The 15903-nt window shown below is 49.3% G+C and overlaps 1 protein-coding gene across 1 annotated transcript in view; it reads right to left on the bottom strand.

Moving 5' to 3' along the window:
• The window catches only part of Col22a1 (collagen type XXII alpha 1 chain), a 208304-nt gene extending 201717 nt beyond the window's left edge, over window positions 1-6587 (bottom strand). Inside the window, exons 1-2 of the mRNA XM_071602419.1 lie at window positions 6527-6587; window positions 3148-3714 (exon numbers count right to left, since the gene is read on the bottom strand). Of these exons, the coding sequence (XP_071458520.1) occupies window positions 3148-3714; window positions 6527-6587 (628 nt within the window). The remainder of the gene's footprint in view (window positions 1-3147; window positions 3715-6526) is intronic.
• Window positions 6588-15903: the final 9316 nt, after the last annotated feature.

The following is a 15903-nucleotide window of genomic DNA, read 5'->3' as shown; positions in this document are numbered from 1 at the left end:
AATGTATGTTTAATGAATGAATAAAAATGAAGGAATGGATGGATGGAAATGAACAAAGTCTACTACCATGCATGGTTACAAAGTGACCAAAGGATTAGATTGAATTTAACAGCTGCCACCATACATGGTCCTTAAATGCATGACTAAATGGGTCTTATGAATTCCTGCTACATAAAATAATCCGCTATTGTTATTCTGCCACGTTCCAGATCATCAATAGGCCCCTCTATTCAGAACAGCTCCTATGCAGTTCAGGCTGTGAAGTCACTCAGGGGCATCTTTTCTCATGTGCAGAGGAATTCCTGGTGTGTGGATTTTGTGGCCTCCTTGATCTAATCTTACCAGATGTTTCCAATATGTTACTGTTAGATCTTTTATTTTTGTTTTCCTTTGTTTCTAACTGAAGCCACTGTTAGGGCATTTTATTTCATTTGTCACCAGAATAGATCAAGCCCTCTTCATCGTGCAGCTGTATTTACAAAAACGGATTCGCCTTAGGCAACTGAGAACTGGAATCTCCCAGGGAGGCATTTGGAGCACCCTGGCTACGGGATATGAGAGTTTTTCCCAAGGTTATAGTGGTGCACAGAGTCGTTCTCAGCTGGTCCGCACCTGCTTCTCCTTCTCTTAAGGTACCGGCTACTTTTCCTCCGTGTATCAAACTCCTTTTCTCAAAGGCACAGGTGTGGTAACTACCTCCACTCCCAAATGTTAAAAAGACTACAGAGGTTAATGCCCCTATCCCTAGCGCCTGCAGCTGGCTTACACTCTGAGGTTAGTGATTGGCCAAGGAGCAGTCACATGACCTTCCTTAGCCAATCAGACTGAATGTCAGATGGGGTGGGGAGAACTCCCCTCCCCTTGAATTTGCAGGCCCATGGAGCTCTAAGGGTGCTGGGAGGTGTCTTGCGAGGGTAGCCCCAGTCTGCCCGCTTCTATCATCCTCTCCTCTGCCAGCCTCAGGAGGCCACTGGGACGGCAGCACCTAGACTCTAGTCAGCTGGTATCAGAAGAGGCCAGGCTACCTGGAGGCCCAGCCAAGCAGGAGAGGGGGTGGGGGTTCCAGCTTCCTTTAGCTGCAGCCTGGAAGGCAACTGAGACCTCCAAGGCCGCGCTGCTGCTGGGAGCGCGTCCTCAGCCCTCAGGAGTCAGGCAAATTGTTCATCCAGCCCATCTCTTGATCTGAGCCTTCTCTAAGCAGAACTTTCATCCGTGTCTCACTAGTGGACCCATTTACTGCTGGGGCCTACACACAAGTCTGTGGGGTGCTGCCTTACCACCCAGACAGAAGCCTGGTATGGCCTGCTTTCATGGTGCTAAGCTGCCTGACTTCTGGCCTTTTCAGTCTTCAAGTCAGTTAGAGTGGGGACTTCTGTGGCCTATGCTCTGAGGCATCATCCAATCATGGATGGTGGCATGATGGTGACAGCTGCATTCCATAGGCACACAGGAGGAGACCAGCCCATGGAGACAGGAAGAGGGAGGCCTGAGGCTGGAATCTGCTCCTAGCCCTGTTGCCAAATGAACTGTCAAATTCCTGCATAAAATCCTACAATCCTCACCTTAGCACACCTAAGTCTTGTCTCTTGAAATTCTGATAACCTGACAAAGCCCCCACTTCCCCATGACCTCAGCCACACTGTGCTGTGGCATCTCCTAATGCCACCACATCACCTCCTCCTCCCTCCACAGCTCACCAACAACCTGAGCACACCTCCTCCAGGGAGCCCGCCCTCCCTCCTCAACATCACTACCACCATCACCACACAAAACCCCAGCGCATGGGACCGCCTGAACCTTTATGAAGACACCCCTCAACTACCCAGTATCACATGCTCTTCACATGTCTTTCCTAGCTTCTGGACAAACACACTGAGGATTGGAGCTATGTCTCATGTTTTTCTATAGCCCCAGAAATCAGCACAAAGTTGCACAAAAAGTTGTTCCTCAATACATTTCTGTTGAAAAAATAAGTGGAGATTAAATAAGCAACAGAGAGATAAGCTCCATGTATGGTAAGAAACCAAGAACCATCCAGTTCCTAGAGTAGTTTAGCTGTGTGCTGACTGGGCACAAGCTAGGCCTGTGCCTGCCTGCTAAGCCACACCCAATTGCTCTCACTGCCAGTCCCTCCCACCACTTGCCCAAACCCCTAGGACCATCCCTGCTCCTGGTAGAGGTTGGACCACTGGGCTTCCCTGGGAGGAGTTGGCTGGTCCCTGCAGTCGTAAATAAGACAGACTAAGACTAAGACTCCACTGACTGTCTATAGCCCCCGCCTCCCCAGCCTCAAGGCACAGCCCTGCCAGGCCTGGTGGGGAAAGATACCGGCACCATCCAGGTCTAACCCGTAGAAACTACAGATAAGCTGGACCTTGAGAAAATCACTCCATCCTCCCTATCCAGGGGAGGGAACTGTCCTCAGAATGACCCACTAAGATCCTGGAGGTCAGGCTTCCGGGTCAGCCCCAGAGCCATTCATGCTCTGTGCCTGCCTCCTGCCCAGTGGCCCGTCCTCCCCCAGCCACAGTGAGACGGATTCCAGGCAAACAAGTGGGAGAACTGGGGTTATCTCAGAGGGCTGCAGGTCAAGAGCACTTGGCCTGGGAGAGGCAGCCCTGACCATCTCTGAAGCGTGCAGCTGGATTGCCGGCCTGGTTAGCTCACATACCCTGTGTATGCCCATTCTCTTGCTGGATGGCTCATGGAAGCCCCTTAGGAGACCTTGCCACCTGCCAAATGCCTCAGTGAGGACTTTTCAAGGGCTGCCTTGGTGGTTGGAAGACCACGTTCCCAGCTCAGAGATGAAGATGGACACTCAGGCCTTTAGTCCTCCTGCATCTCACAGTGGGGTGAGGATTTGGAAGGAAGACTTTAATCCCAAAGCCCTTTCCATCTCTGCCCCAGAAGTGGGAAGACAGACTCCCTAATAACTGCTGGCTGGTCCACCAGATCCATTACCACACTGACCCCTAGGCAAGGTGGCTTTCTCTGTCCCCGCACCTGCACCTGCTGTTCACCTAACCCAGCCACTTCCACCTGTTGCACTGCTTCTTTGCCTGGGGACCCCCACACAACCACGCTGGTCGCAGGGCACGCTGCCCTTGGACGGGGACAGACTCCACACAGGGAGGCCAGGCCACTCACTTTCACACAGGCGGCGCCTCAGCTTGCCACGGATCTTGTCGATGGCGTTGAAGTCGGACACGTGGAAGACATGTGCAGCCTTGGGCTCCGAGGCAATCTCATCCAGCTCCTCCTTCAGCGCCGCCCCCACGCCCACCGCAAAGATGCGGATGCCTGCAGCGTGGGCGGCTCTGGCCGCGTCCAGCACCAGGTCCTGGCTGCGGCCGTCGGTCAGCAGGATGGCCACCTGCTTGAAGGCGCGGTCCCCGGGCCGCCCGCCGGCCTGCGGGGAGAAGCTGCGGCTGGTGATGTACCGCAGCGCGTCGCCCGTGTTGGTGTTGCCTCCGTGGTAGGTGATGCGCCTCGCTGCAGCCTTGACCTCCTCCCGCGAGCTGAAGTGGCCCAGCTCAAAGGCCGTGGTGGGCGTGTCGCTGTAGCGCACCACACCTACGCGGGTGCCGTCTGGGCCCACCTCGAAGGTGTCCACCAGGTTGGCCACCCACTGACGGACCTTCTCAAAGTCCTCCTTGCCCACGCTGGAGGAGGTGTCCAGGAGGAACACCAGATCATAGTGCACAGTTTTGCAGCCTGCAGGGGCAAGAGAAAGGGTGACATAGCGCAGATGGGTTGTGGAAAAGCATGTCCCCAAGGCCCTAAAGGAGTGGACACTGGGACCACAGGCGCCTGACTCCAGTACCTGCCTGCTCTGCCCGTACGGCAGGTGACAATCGGGATTCTGAGCACAGCGCTCCTGTTTGGTAGCAACAAGAGGGGCCTCCCCAAGCTTGCTGTGAATTCCACTGAGGATAGTGACAGCACCTTAAAATGATTCACACCCTTGGAACACCACTAGGCGTCAATCTCTGCACTTCAATTTTGGTTTAAAAGTAAATTTTATTATTGCTATTTTTAAAACCTACTTACAAATAACACAAGCCTATTTCAGAAAACTCAGAAAAGGCAATCACAAACTGAACACTGGTTTTCCCATCCACAGAGACAATATTGTTAGTCGTGATATATATCCTTGATTACCTTCAATTTCCGCTTAGTTACTGGGAATTAGATCTGATGTTCAAGTTGTTTACCCACACCTAGCACTATGCTAGAAATCAGTTCCTGGTTGATAAGGTCAGTTTCCCTGGCCTTTCCTGTAAGGATGCACACAGTTGATTGATGCACATTCTTGCTGGATATTTAAATAGTTTATAGTATTTCATTCAACATTACTACATATAGGATATCTTCCATTTGTGTATTTTCAATATAAATTTAAGAATTTTTATAATGCTTTATGCTATATGCTTTATAGCTTATAGATTTTACCTAAACTAATGATGCTTTTGATTAAACAAACCAAGTTTCCTCATCCTCACATTAGCCCCGTGCAGCAAGTTTATTCATCCATCTTATAACTAGATGATGTGGGAAAAGTGTTGTCCTAAACCCCAGAGTGGTGCACATACAGGGGAACCGTCAAGAAGCCCTGGTGCTGACCACTCCAGAAGGTGCTGTTGGTCGCACCAACAGGAGCACTGCAGAAGCCTCTAGAACACAAATCCAAACATGCAGATAGTGAAAACAAAACATAACAACAACAAAAAAAAAACACTTAGTTAAAATACCAGATTGGCAAAGTTCAAAAAAGACTGATGGTCACTGTGAATTTGAGGAGAAGACATCTGTCTGCTCAACAAGTGGCCTTACAATTTGCCACACCATTCTCATAAAGGATGGAATTTTTTTATCCACCAATTTCAAATTTGTGATTGATCCCAAGAAAACAGAAAAAAAAGATGGAGGAATAAAAGATATACTAGGGTGCTGGTGTTGTGGCTCAGGGTAGAGCGCTCACCTAGCATGTGTGAGGTGGTGAGTTCCATCCTCAGCACCACATAAAAATAAATAAATAAAATAAAGATATTGTGTCCAACTACAACTAAATTTAAAAAAAAAAAAAGGAAATACTAGGAATATTACAGAGCATGATCAGAGAATTTAAGGAAACAACCTAGCCATGGCCTGTGTGGAACAACTAGATGCCATTGTGCACTTGATCCATGCAGTGGGATGCCAAGGCATGGATCACACAGTCATGACTGCCAGGGAACCCACATCTACCAGTGTGGACACACTTCCCAAAAGAGTATTGAGTGTGAAAGTTGCTTACAAAGTATTGTGTATAATATAAAAAGATTCTGGAAAGCAAGCCTGTGTGTGTAGTTGTGTACATGTGCCTCAGAGAACCTGCAGCTGAGCAGCAGTGCTCACCAATGGCAAGTAGAGCTACGGATGAACTTTATTATTCTGTATCTTCTGCTTTTATATGTGCAGGCAATTGAGTTCAAAAGTCAGAAAAACAATAGAGCTATATGTAATTACACACACACTCAAACACCCATACACACACGCACACACACACACACACATGCACAATTAGGCCTGACCAAAGCCACTCTTGAATATTTCATACCTATCTTTCCCTCCTGTTTTCAAAATCCAAGTTACAATCTGCACCTCGAGGGTCTTGGCAGGATTGTACCTAACAGGATTAGGGCTTTTGGAGTGTGTTTGCCCAGATGTGTAGACTCAGAGATAATTCCTGGGGAGTTGCTTTCCTTGACACAAAGGTCATCCTTTTGTCCTTAGGATAGGAATGTCCCTGCCTATTCAGGATAATTGCTGCAGAGGGCCAGGCAGGGCCTGTAGGCTATAATCCTAGAGCAAATTTGTTCTAAAGCTGAAGGTTCATTTGCTGGGGAGGCCTCACTGAGAGGCCCCTCTGAGCTCTCTGCACATTTTTCTCCTGGAGGCAAAGGAACCGCCCAGATTGTGGGCACATGAGAATCAAGTGCTATAGCCTGGGCTCTGTGAAGCCAAAGGCCCTCGCAGGTGCCCTCTGCCCTCACACCGGACATCTTCCACTCTGTGAGGTGAGGGCCTGGGGGAGAAAACTGCTATGTCTTCCGCCTTTGAATCAACTGCACATTTGAGGCCGACTTGACAGACATAGAGCCCCATGGTCCTCACACACAAACTGGACATCCATAGTGTTTAGTCTTCCTAGCTAGTCAGGCTTTGAGAGTCTTAGGCAAAGTAAAATACATAAGAAAATGCTGTAAAGTTGATAAAGAAATAGGGTGAACTTTATTTTTTGAGGCTCACACAAGAAAGTCTTAGCACGTCACTGTCACTTTCCATGTTCTCCCAGCCTCACTTCTGTGGCTTGGGGCCTCGCTGCCTCAGCTCCTCATCTGTAAACTGGGAGTGGCATTTCATGCCTGGATCTGCCACCTCGGGGAGTCTCCACAGCCCCAACCATAGAAGCAGAGGACCCTGAATGCCTACTCTGTGAAGGTGCTGTGGACACAGCCTGGCTGTGCTCCTGACCCTCCATCACCTCTCAGCACTGCCTGTGCCTTCCCCCGCTGCAGGGCCCTCAGGCTGCCCAGCAAAACCATCCTGTCACAGTTCAACCTCCCCGGGACCCTGGTGTCCCATCTCCAGTAAATGTTACCGAGCCTTGGTCAACTCCACAGGGATTTCTCCTTGTGTCCTAGACACTCTCTGATGGGCCCCAGTGTGTCCACTAGTCACCACACCCCGGGATGTGTCCAAAGCCTTCGCAGAGCAGAATACCATGACAGGGCCTTACCCTAACCCTAACCCGCCCTCTGCCCCCTCCCCAAACCCTGCATGCACTTGACAGGGCCAGGCTCACAGCACATCATGCCACTGATCGGACCTGTTACAGCAACACATTGCCCTCTCCCTCTCTCACACCCGCTCCCTCACACCCACAGGCGCAGTCACACAGGCGCAGTCACACCATCATACTTTCTCCCACAGCCACTCACAATTATCCCACACATGTGCACTCACACACACATGCTCACACACACACGCTCACATGCACACACTCACACAGTCACACATGCACACAGTCACATGCACACTCACACATGCTCACATGCACACTCACAGCACATGCATGCACACATAGCACATGTGCACACACACGTTCACATGCGCACACACATATGTTCACATGCACATTCACACATGCTCAGTCACATACACACACTTACATACTCACGCACACCCACACATGCTCAGTCACATGCACACTCACAGCATATGCTCACACACTCATACATGTTCACATGCACACCCACACATGCTCAGTCACATACACACACTTACACACTCACACACATGCTCACGTTCTCTCACATTCCTTCACATGCTCACACCCACTCATATCCCCTCACACCCAGGCCCTGATGCAATAGGTGGCTGTTCCTCACACCACTGGAGGATCTTGGACACACACACTTGCTGGGCTACTGGATCTCACACAGGCCCACACCCCACACTGAGGGTGCAGGGCCGTGCGTGTTGCCTGCTGCTGTGCACTCGGCATGGCTTGTGACGGCGCCCTACCTGCCCGCTGGGCCTGGCAGCCGCGGTCCCCGCTCCACAGCAGCAGCGTCCAGAGGAGGCAGGCTGTGGCATTCCCGAGGAGGCCTGCCGTGGCTCTCTTGGTCTTGGAAAACAGCATTTCCAGGCCAGGAAGAGACCTGACGAGGTCTAGCAGAGCATCTCCTGTGTGGAGAAAGACCCAGCCTTAGAGCAGCCCCTCACTGGAGTGGAAGGGCCACGGCCACGGGAGGGACCGACCAGCCTCCCAGCCAATCTTCACTCCTCAGCTTAACTCTTCAGGCAGCCAAGAAGGTGACCTTCCAAGGAGGAAGCAAGTGCCCCCTCCCCCTGACCCGTCCACCTGTCGTTCACCCACCCAATTAGCACATGTGTGCGGAGGACCTGCCCAGCTAGGTAGGCCAGGGGACTGCAGAGCAGTGGGGGGCCTGGTGCAGGAGGACCCCAGCCAGGCCCAGCCTACAGCCCACCTGTAAGCCCAGCTCATCCCCGACTGAGGAGATCCACAAGCCTGCTGCAACTGTGCACCCGACGACCGCTCACCTCCCGAGGGTCCAGCAGACTGCACTTGGTCACTGTGGACTTTCCAGCAGTGTCCCACTGATGCCAGCTCTGAAATGGCCCCTGGCCTCTGCAGAGGGCTTTTCCCTCTGCATGAAGTCCTCACACTCACCTGAGGGCACCTGGAGGTCCCAGCTCAGCAGCTGCTCTTCCGGAGCCTTCCCAGTCCCCTCCCATATGACTGCCACCCTCGGCTGCCTCCAATGAGCCCTCAGAGCCTCTCTCACAGCAGTGGGTTTATGTTACTTCATCCCTTTGCCCTAGCGTCTGCCCTGCTGACCACCGGATGCCTGGGGGCTGATGCCAAGCTGACCTAACTGGGCACGGATTAGGGCACGCACGCGCACGCACACACACACACACACACACAGCCAATATCTATGAATGAAGGGGAAAGTCAAGAATTTTTCAAACCTGACACTTGCAATGGGAGGAGGTTATCCAAAGGCAAAAGAGCATAAGAGTCTTTCTGCTTCAAATTATGAGTACTTTCTTTAGATTTTAATAAAGAGAAAAGCAGGTTGCGAGGGAATAAAAGCAAACTTAATCGTTGGAGAGTACCAACGTGAGTTGTGTTTACAAAGATCATCGGGGGATAACTACAAAGAACCACAGAGGATTCCACAACTGCATCTGCTGAATCAGCATGTCCACTGCAATGGCAGCTGTGTGCTACCCCAGTGGTCTGAGCTGGGACTATTGTGCAAATAGAAACCACGGGACAGGTGGAGAGTGCGTGGATATGTGTGTGTGTGCAAGCAGGTGTGTGTGGAGGTGTTTCTCTTCTTGCATTTTTTTCTGAATTATGTTAACATTTCAGCTTTTTATCAATGTCATCTAAAGTCATTTAAAAAATGATCCATTGAATTGGAAGAGAACCTCCCAAATCTGGATGAGCTCAGAAGAAAACATCCACAGGGTGAGCCTGGTGACAAACACGGGTGAACCATTAATCTCTGGGGTCTTGCTCCCCGCCATACACACACACACACACACACACACACACACACACCCCTCAGAGAGAGCAAGCTAAGTGAGTGTGTGAAATCATAAGCTACCTGGGCACCATTGACTGCACGAGACCTGGCATTGCCCATTCGACCTCCTGTAGCATCTGCCCTCCAGCCACATGCAATTTCTTGTGGTAACCAGATGCAAACATTACCCCCGACCATGCTCTGAGAGGTTGTAGCCCATCCTGGGAGACCCCAGAGTGGCCTCCAGCTGGTCTACCTGTCTGATTCCCACCCACCCTATAGCTCCTGGAGGGTAGCTGTGCTTAGACCATTGTACAGATTATAAGGATCCAGTCTCAGCAGGTGGGGGAACTCACCCAGGCCACACTCCTGGCAGTAATGCATCCGGGATCAGACACCCTGGGCCCAGCATCCCTCCAACAACAGTCTGGACACCCCTACTGCACCAGGAGTCCCTCAGCCCTGGAGTCAAAGCCCAAGGAGACACCCTGCTCCCCAGCACACTAGAGCATCAGGCCCTCAAATCTCTCCCATTCTCCACATTTACCAAGTGCCACTGCATAATACAGGTTTAATACACCTCCTTCCAGAGGCACTTTGCTAACCTGATTTACCCTGCGCTGGGTTTTACACTAATGACTACCACATTCAATTGGTGGCCTTTATTTTCCACAACCCGTCCTGTTTCCACCTCTCCCAGCCCCTGCACCGTTGGAGGCTTACACTCTATGCACAGCAGGGAGGGAACTGCTCTTCATGCCCCTTCTCTGATTTCATCGCCTCCCCAGGGAAGGAGTGGCTGAGTGAATCGAGCCATAGCCCTACTAGGGATTTAAACACGATTGGCTTCCACAGGTCTGGCTGTGGCCCCCGCCACAGTCCCCATCATGACACACCACGGTCTATCTCCCTCATGTCTATTGGTTTCTGTAGCGCCAGTGACCAGCTCAACACCCAGTCAGTGCCAAATGGGCCAAATGGGTTAATGCTCGTACTAAGAAGGAGAGACAGAAAGAAGGGGAGGCCAATAACTGGGCTGCCCTAGGGATCCTGACCTCAGAATCGGCACCACTGTCCAGCATGCTCCGTCTCCATGCTGAGTGGATGTGGTGGCGCCCAACCTGATCATTTTTCACCAAGTGTAGATTACCCAAGCACCCACAGTAGGGGTCTTAAGGGCCTGTTCTAGTAACTGGGCTAAGAGTTTGTCTCCCTACCCCACCTTACTTAAATTCTCAGATCCTAGATCCTAGCTCTGTGCTGGCACCACCATCTCCCTCCACTTTACAGAGGAAAAGCCAGAGCTTGGAGGGACAGTCTCAGCTATTGGTGGTGACACTAGAATGTGAACACTGGGTCAATGCCTGTTCCTTCAGCCAGGGCTACTCTGCAGCCCCCCTTCTGTTCTGGTGATGTTTTCTCTCTTATCATTATGTTGTGAACGATGTTCAATCCCTTAAAAATTCCTCATCAACCTCCTCATTATTAGCTTCCTCATTATTGGCTACCTAGAACTACACCTGTGTCACTACCACCATTATTTTTATCATAATTTCTACCTTTGGACATTAAATAGGCCATTCTATTTGTTTAACGTGGTAATGAAGATATCTTTTTACCTAAGCCTTATTCATATATATTTTCTTAGGGTAGATTTGTAGAAAAACAGAGTTTTTTTCTGTGAGTTTTGCAAGACCTTCTCATGAACTGCTGTTATGGTTTGGATATGAGGTGTCCCCAAAAAAACCCATGTGTGAGACAATGCAAGAACATTCAGAGGGAAAATGATTGGGTTTTGAGGGCCTTAACCCAATCAGTGAATTGATCCTGATAGGATTAGCTGGGTGATAACTGAACACAATGTGTGTAAGGTATGGCAGGAGGAGGGGGGTCCCTGGGGGCTTCTTTTGGAGTATAGGGTTTGATGAGCTGAGCTTGGTGTCTGTCTGCTTCCTGATCACGTCCTGAGCTGCCTCCCTCTGCCACACTCTTCCACCATGATACTGTCTCACCTTGAGCCCTGGGGAAAGGAGTCGGCCATCTATGACTGAGACTCTGAAACCGCGAGCCCCAAATCAACTTTTCCTCCTCTAATTGCTCGTGTCAGCTCTTTTGGTCACAGCAGCAAAAAAGCTGACGAAAACAAAATGCTTTCCCCAAAGGCTCCAATTTCCAGAGCCCCCCAGCATAGCACGTACATGCGTGCTCGTGCGTGTGTGTGTGTGTGTGTGTGTGTGGACCCCTCCCACTGCACACTTGGCAGCACTGATGCCATCATCGCTTCATCTTTCCCAACCAAGCAGGAGCAATGCTGTGGTTTCTGCTTTTCCTGTGCAGTTTGGGTTCCTGAAGTCTGTTATCTAAGTGTATTTCTCATTCTGTATTTTTTATTTTCCTGCAGATGTCTATTTCTAGAAGTATTTGTCATTGTTAAAGCCAAGGCTCTGGACAGGGAAAATAGTCCCTAGATTTCACCTTTGATTTACTCATTAATAAATATTCCCCAGTGGCCCTCACATGCCAGGTGCCGAGCACAGGGAGACAAATGACACGGAGCCCACCCTGCGTGCCTGGGATGCAGGTTAGATACACAGGTGCACATCATGGCAAGGCAGGATGAAGGAAGTGTGGAAGAGGGAGTGCAGGCTGTGACAGGACCACAGGATGGGGACTAGCACCAGGCCACTGCAGGGGAGGTCAGGCTTCCAGGTCCTTCCAAGTGGAGTTTGAAAGGCTGAGTAGGACTCAAGCTGACAAAAGTAGGAGATCACTTCAGACAGAGGGAATAGCATCTGCAAGCCCCAGCAGGGTACTTGGGAACCTCCCCATGCAGGAAAGAGGTACAGGCTCCTCTCAAGGCAGGTGCATGAATTCTATCATCTGATCCCTCCCACCTTCAAGGCAAGGCACACTCATCCCATCAGGGCGTTAGAGATCACCTTACAAGTGAAGCAGGAGGAAGAGTCTTAGAAGTCTACTCAAGAGTGCCAGGCGACGGCCACAAGAACAAGAAGAAAGGCACTCTCCCCAGTGGAACACGTGAGGGCAACCAGAGTTCCAGGGCCAAAGACCAGTGGCCCAGGGTGAGGACAGACACAGAACCTTAGCAAGTCGGAACCGGCTGCCCAACCTCTCATTCCTCAAAGCTGCGTGAGTGCAGGACTTATCTGTCTTGCTGATGCTGTTGCCCAGATTCTGGGACCGTTTCCAGAAGGCAGTGGACACCTCAATAAGCATTAAATTTATGAATGAATGACACATGGGCAGCATCTGATGCTATCAAGTCATCTTATGATTTTATGGTGGCTAGACACAGTCATTAGATGAACAGAGACATCACTGGAGAGCTATGAGAGTAAATAATTAGCTACTGTTTATGATTCAGCATGTGCCAGGCACTGTCTGATTGCTACCTGATCTCACACGACTCCCCAGGTCAGGCACCATCATGCCCATTGGAGAAGACAGAGATTGAGATTAGGGAAGACACATATCTTTCCCCAGGTCCCCTATGGGGCTAGAGGAGGGACTGAGACTCAAATACTCTCTTCTGGGCAGAACCCATACCAATTCTGTGATTTCTAACAAATCCAAATATCAGCAGCAAGTTCTTAGACACCACTTTTAAGAAAATAAGATAGATGGTGGGTATGGGGCATAAAATAGTAGCATTTATCATTGTTCTGTACTTTTTTAAATTACAGGGCTCAATAAATTTGATAATTTCCTTGATTGTAGTAACTGAGATTTATATGGGTTGTACTCCCCAAGTTTTTAGAGGAATCTTATCATATATCTTCTTTAATATACAAAAAAAGAGAAAAACTACAGATAAAATTCTTTATGAACATAGATATAAAAATACTTAGCAAACAGTTGAGCAGGCCAATTTGAGCAGCATATTAAAAATATCAGACACCATGACCAAAAGGAATCTGTCTATACCAGGATTGAAAGGGTAATTTAATGCATGAAAACCAATTGATGCAACACACCATGGCAATATGATGAAGGGAAGAAGAAACACATGGTGACACCATCTGAAGTAGAAAAGGCATTTGACAAAAGCCAATGACATTTCACAACAAAAAACACTTCATAAATAAGACTATAAGGGAACTTCCTTAGCAGTATGAAGCCTGAATCTGAAAAGCCCACAGCTAACATAATACTCAGTAGTGAAAAAAACTACAGCTTTTCTCTTAAGGTCAAGAACAAGACAAGGACACCTGCTTTTACCACTCTACTCATAGTGTTTTGCCAAAGCAATTAGCTAAGAAAAAGAAATTAAAGGCATCCAACCTGGGAAAGAAGAGGTAAAACTATCTGAAGATGACATGCTCTCGTATGCACAAAGCCCTAAAGAATCCACACAAAAAAACTGCTAGAATGAATAAATTCATCAAATTTGCAAGGTGCAAAGACAGCACACCCCCCCCCCCCAAAAAAAAAAAAAAAAAACTGGTTGTGCTTCTCTATGCTAGCAATGAACAAGCTGAAAGGGAAATTTTTTTGTTTTTCATTTTTAAATCCTGTTTACAATAGCCTCAAAAAAGATAAAATACTTAGGAATAAATGTAACCAATGAAGTATGGGACCTGTAGGCTGAAGACTACAAAACATTGCTAAAAGAAATTAAAGAAGATCTGAATAAATGGAAAGACAGCTCATGCTATTGCTTAATAGTTGATAGACTTTCTGTCTGGGGTGATAGAGAAGGTCTAAGAATAGATAGTGGTCACAGTTACATAACGTGGGTGTAATTAAAGCCAATGAATTGTGTATTTAAAATGGAAAATGTAATGTTATGTGTGTGCATGTGTAATGCCCGTATAACATAAATATATAGCTATAATGAGAACAAAGATGTTCATCATGCAGTCCTTCTGTCTATGTCATATTATATGGCAAGCAAGAATTATAGTTATAGATGGAATCACGGCTAGTAAACTATGGAGATTGACCTGGACTTTATGGATAGCTCGATACAATCATAGGGTCTGTCTTAGTGAAAAGAGGAGGCTAACTCAGAGCCAGAGAAAGATGTGGCTGGCCACCGCTGGCGTTGAGCATGGGGCTCAGGAATGCAGATCCTCAAAGCTGGAAAGACAGGAAAGGGGTCTCTCCTGGGGACTCCTCAGCTTTACCCACATCTTGGTTTTATCCCAGTGAGACCCATGAGGGACTTCTGACCCTCAGAAATTTAATGTAACAAATGCATGTTGTTAATTTGGTGATTGTCACAGCAGCAATGGGAAGTGGATACAGACCTGAACCCGTGTGAGGGGTGAGGGGAATGGAGGCCCTGGGAATACCCAGGACAGGGGGCTCCCTGCTGGCAACCTTCTCTCCACCTGCCTTCTACAAGTGTTTGTTCAGGCCCCAGCAGGGTATCCCTGTCATGAGCCTGGGCAGCCCCAGAGGGGAGGGAAATGTCTCTGTCTTCTTCCCTTGGAAAGAGGCTGGCAAAGAGCGCAGCATCCCAGGAGCTTCTCTGTCCATGGAAGGCAGAGCCACTGACCTGATCAAGGAAATGGTGGCCTGTTCTCCATTAGCCCAAGAGCCCTCACCTGGGCTGGGACTGTCTGCTCCATGATGCTGTGTGGGGCAGCACAAACAGCCCGCAGTGCTCCCATTGCCCCCGCAGCACGAGCAGGAGAGCTACAGGGACCATCGTCCTATGGACACGGGTTAGAGCTCACCTGTGCTGATGAGCAGGGGCTCTCAAATCAGAGGGCCTGGGGGGAAAAATCCTGCCTAGACCATGACTCTGATATCAGGAGGTGACTTATCCTTTCTGTGTCTCCCTTTCCTCACCTACAAAGTGGAAGTCATAAGAGAATCCATCTCATGGGGACTGTCATATGGACTGGATAATAAAATGGCATAGCCAGCCCTTTGCTCCAGACCTCAGCCACTCCCATGGCCACATCACTAATGTAGCCAGAGTTGGACCTGAAGTCAGTTTTTAACCTGCCCAGAATCCAGTGTCTCCACTGCAGAGCGTGGCAGTGCTGGGGGTCTCTAGGACGTAGACTGCACATTTCTATCTTAAAAGCTCCCCTGGGTGGGCCTCACCATATCAGAACTGACCACTGCCTGACAACTGGCTCCTGCGGGTGAGTCTGTGCTGAATCTTGCCCCACACAGGCCTGCGCTGTCAAGCAGTCTGGGACTGCCCTGGAGAACTGAGACTCAGAAGTGCAACTCAACAGCAGCCTTGCATCTCTGGAAGGCTAAATCTCTAATATGTAGGACTTAAGCAAAGAAACAGAAGGAAAAGGAGCAAGGATCTAATCACCAAGTCAGGTATGTATCACCCAGTCACAGGGAAGAGGACCAGGGCCCCCACAGAGAAAGGCAGGACCCAGGGGAGCAACTGGCTTCTCAAGGCTGCCTGTGTGCTGGCTTACAGTGCTTGATTTGGGGGAGTTGAACCAACCTTGCATACCTGGAATAAATCCCAAGTGCCCCACTGTAAATTCTTTCAATGCCCTGTGGATTGCTTTGCTAACATTTCTTAAGGATTTATTAGGGCAGTGCTGGCTGTAGGAAGTGTTCCCTCTGTTACATCTCCCAGAAGCCACTGTAAAGAAGAAAATATCCTTCTGCCCACTAGGAAAATGCCCACTGTGGAACTCTCAGTGACTTCAGGAGCAGTTCCAGTGCTCAGGTCCCCTATCCATAGGAAAGCAATGATCTCTGCTCCTTGGGGGAAGGGGTTGAGAGACAGGAAATGATTTCTGCAAAGCTTGCAGCAGGGATCCAACTATGGATAAGGTGTTCAGTAAATGTGAGG

Source organism: Marmota flaviventris, chromosome 15, assembly GCF_047511675.1.
Source record: "Marmota flaviventris isolate mMarFla1 chromosome 15, mMarFla1.hap1, whole genome shotgun sequence".
Taxonomy (NCBI): Eukaryota; Metazoa; Chordata; class Mammalia; order Rodentia; family Sciuridae; genus Marmota; species Marmota flaviventris.
The sequence above is the reverse complement of the archived record's forward strand: the minus strand, read 5'-3'. Positions and strand labels throughout refer to the sequence as shown.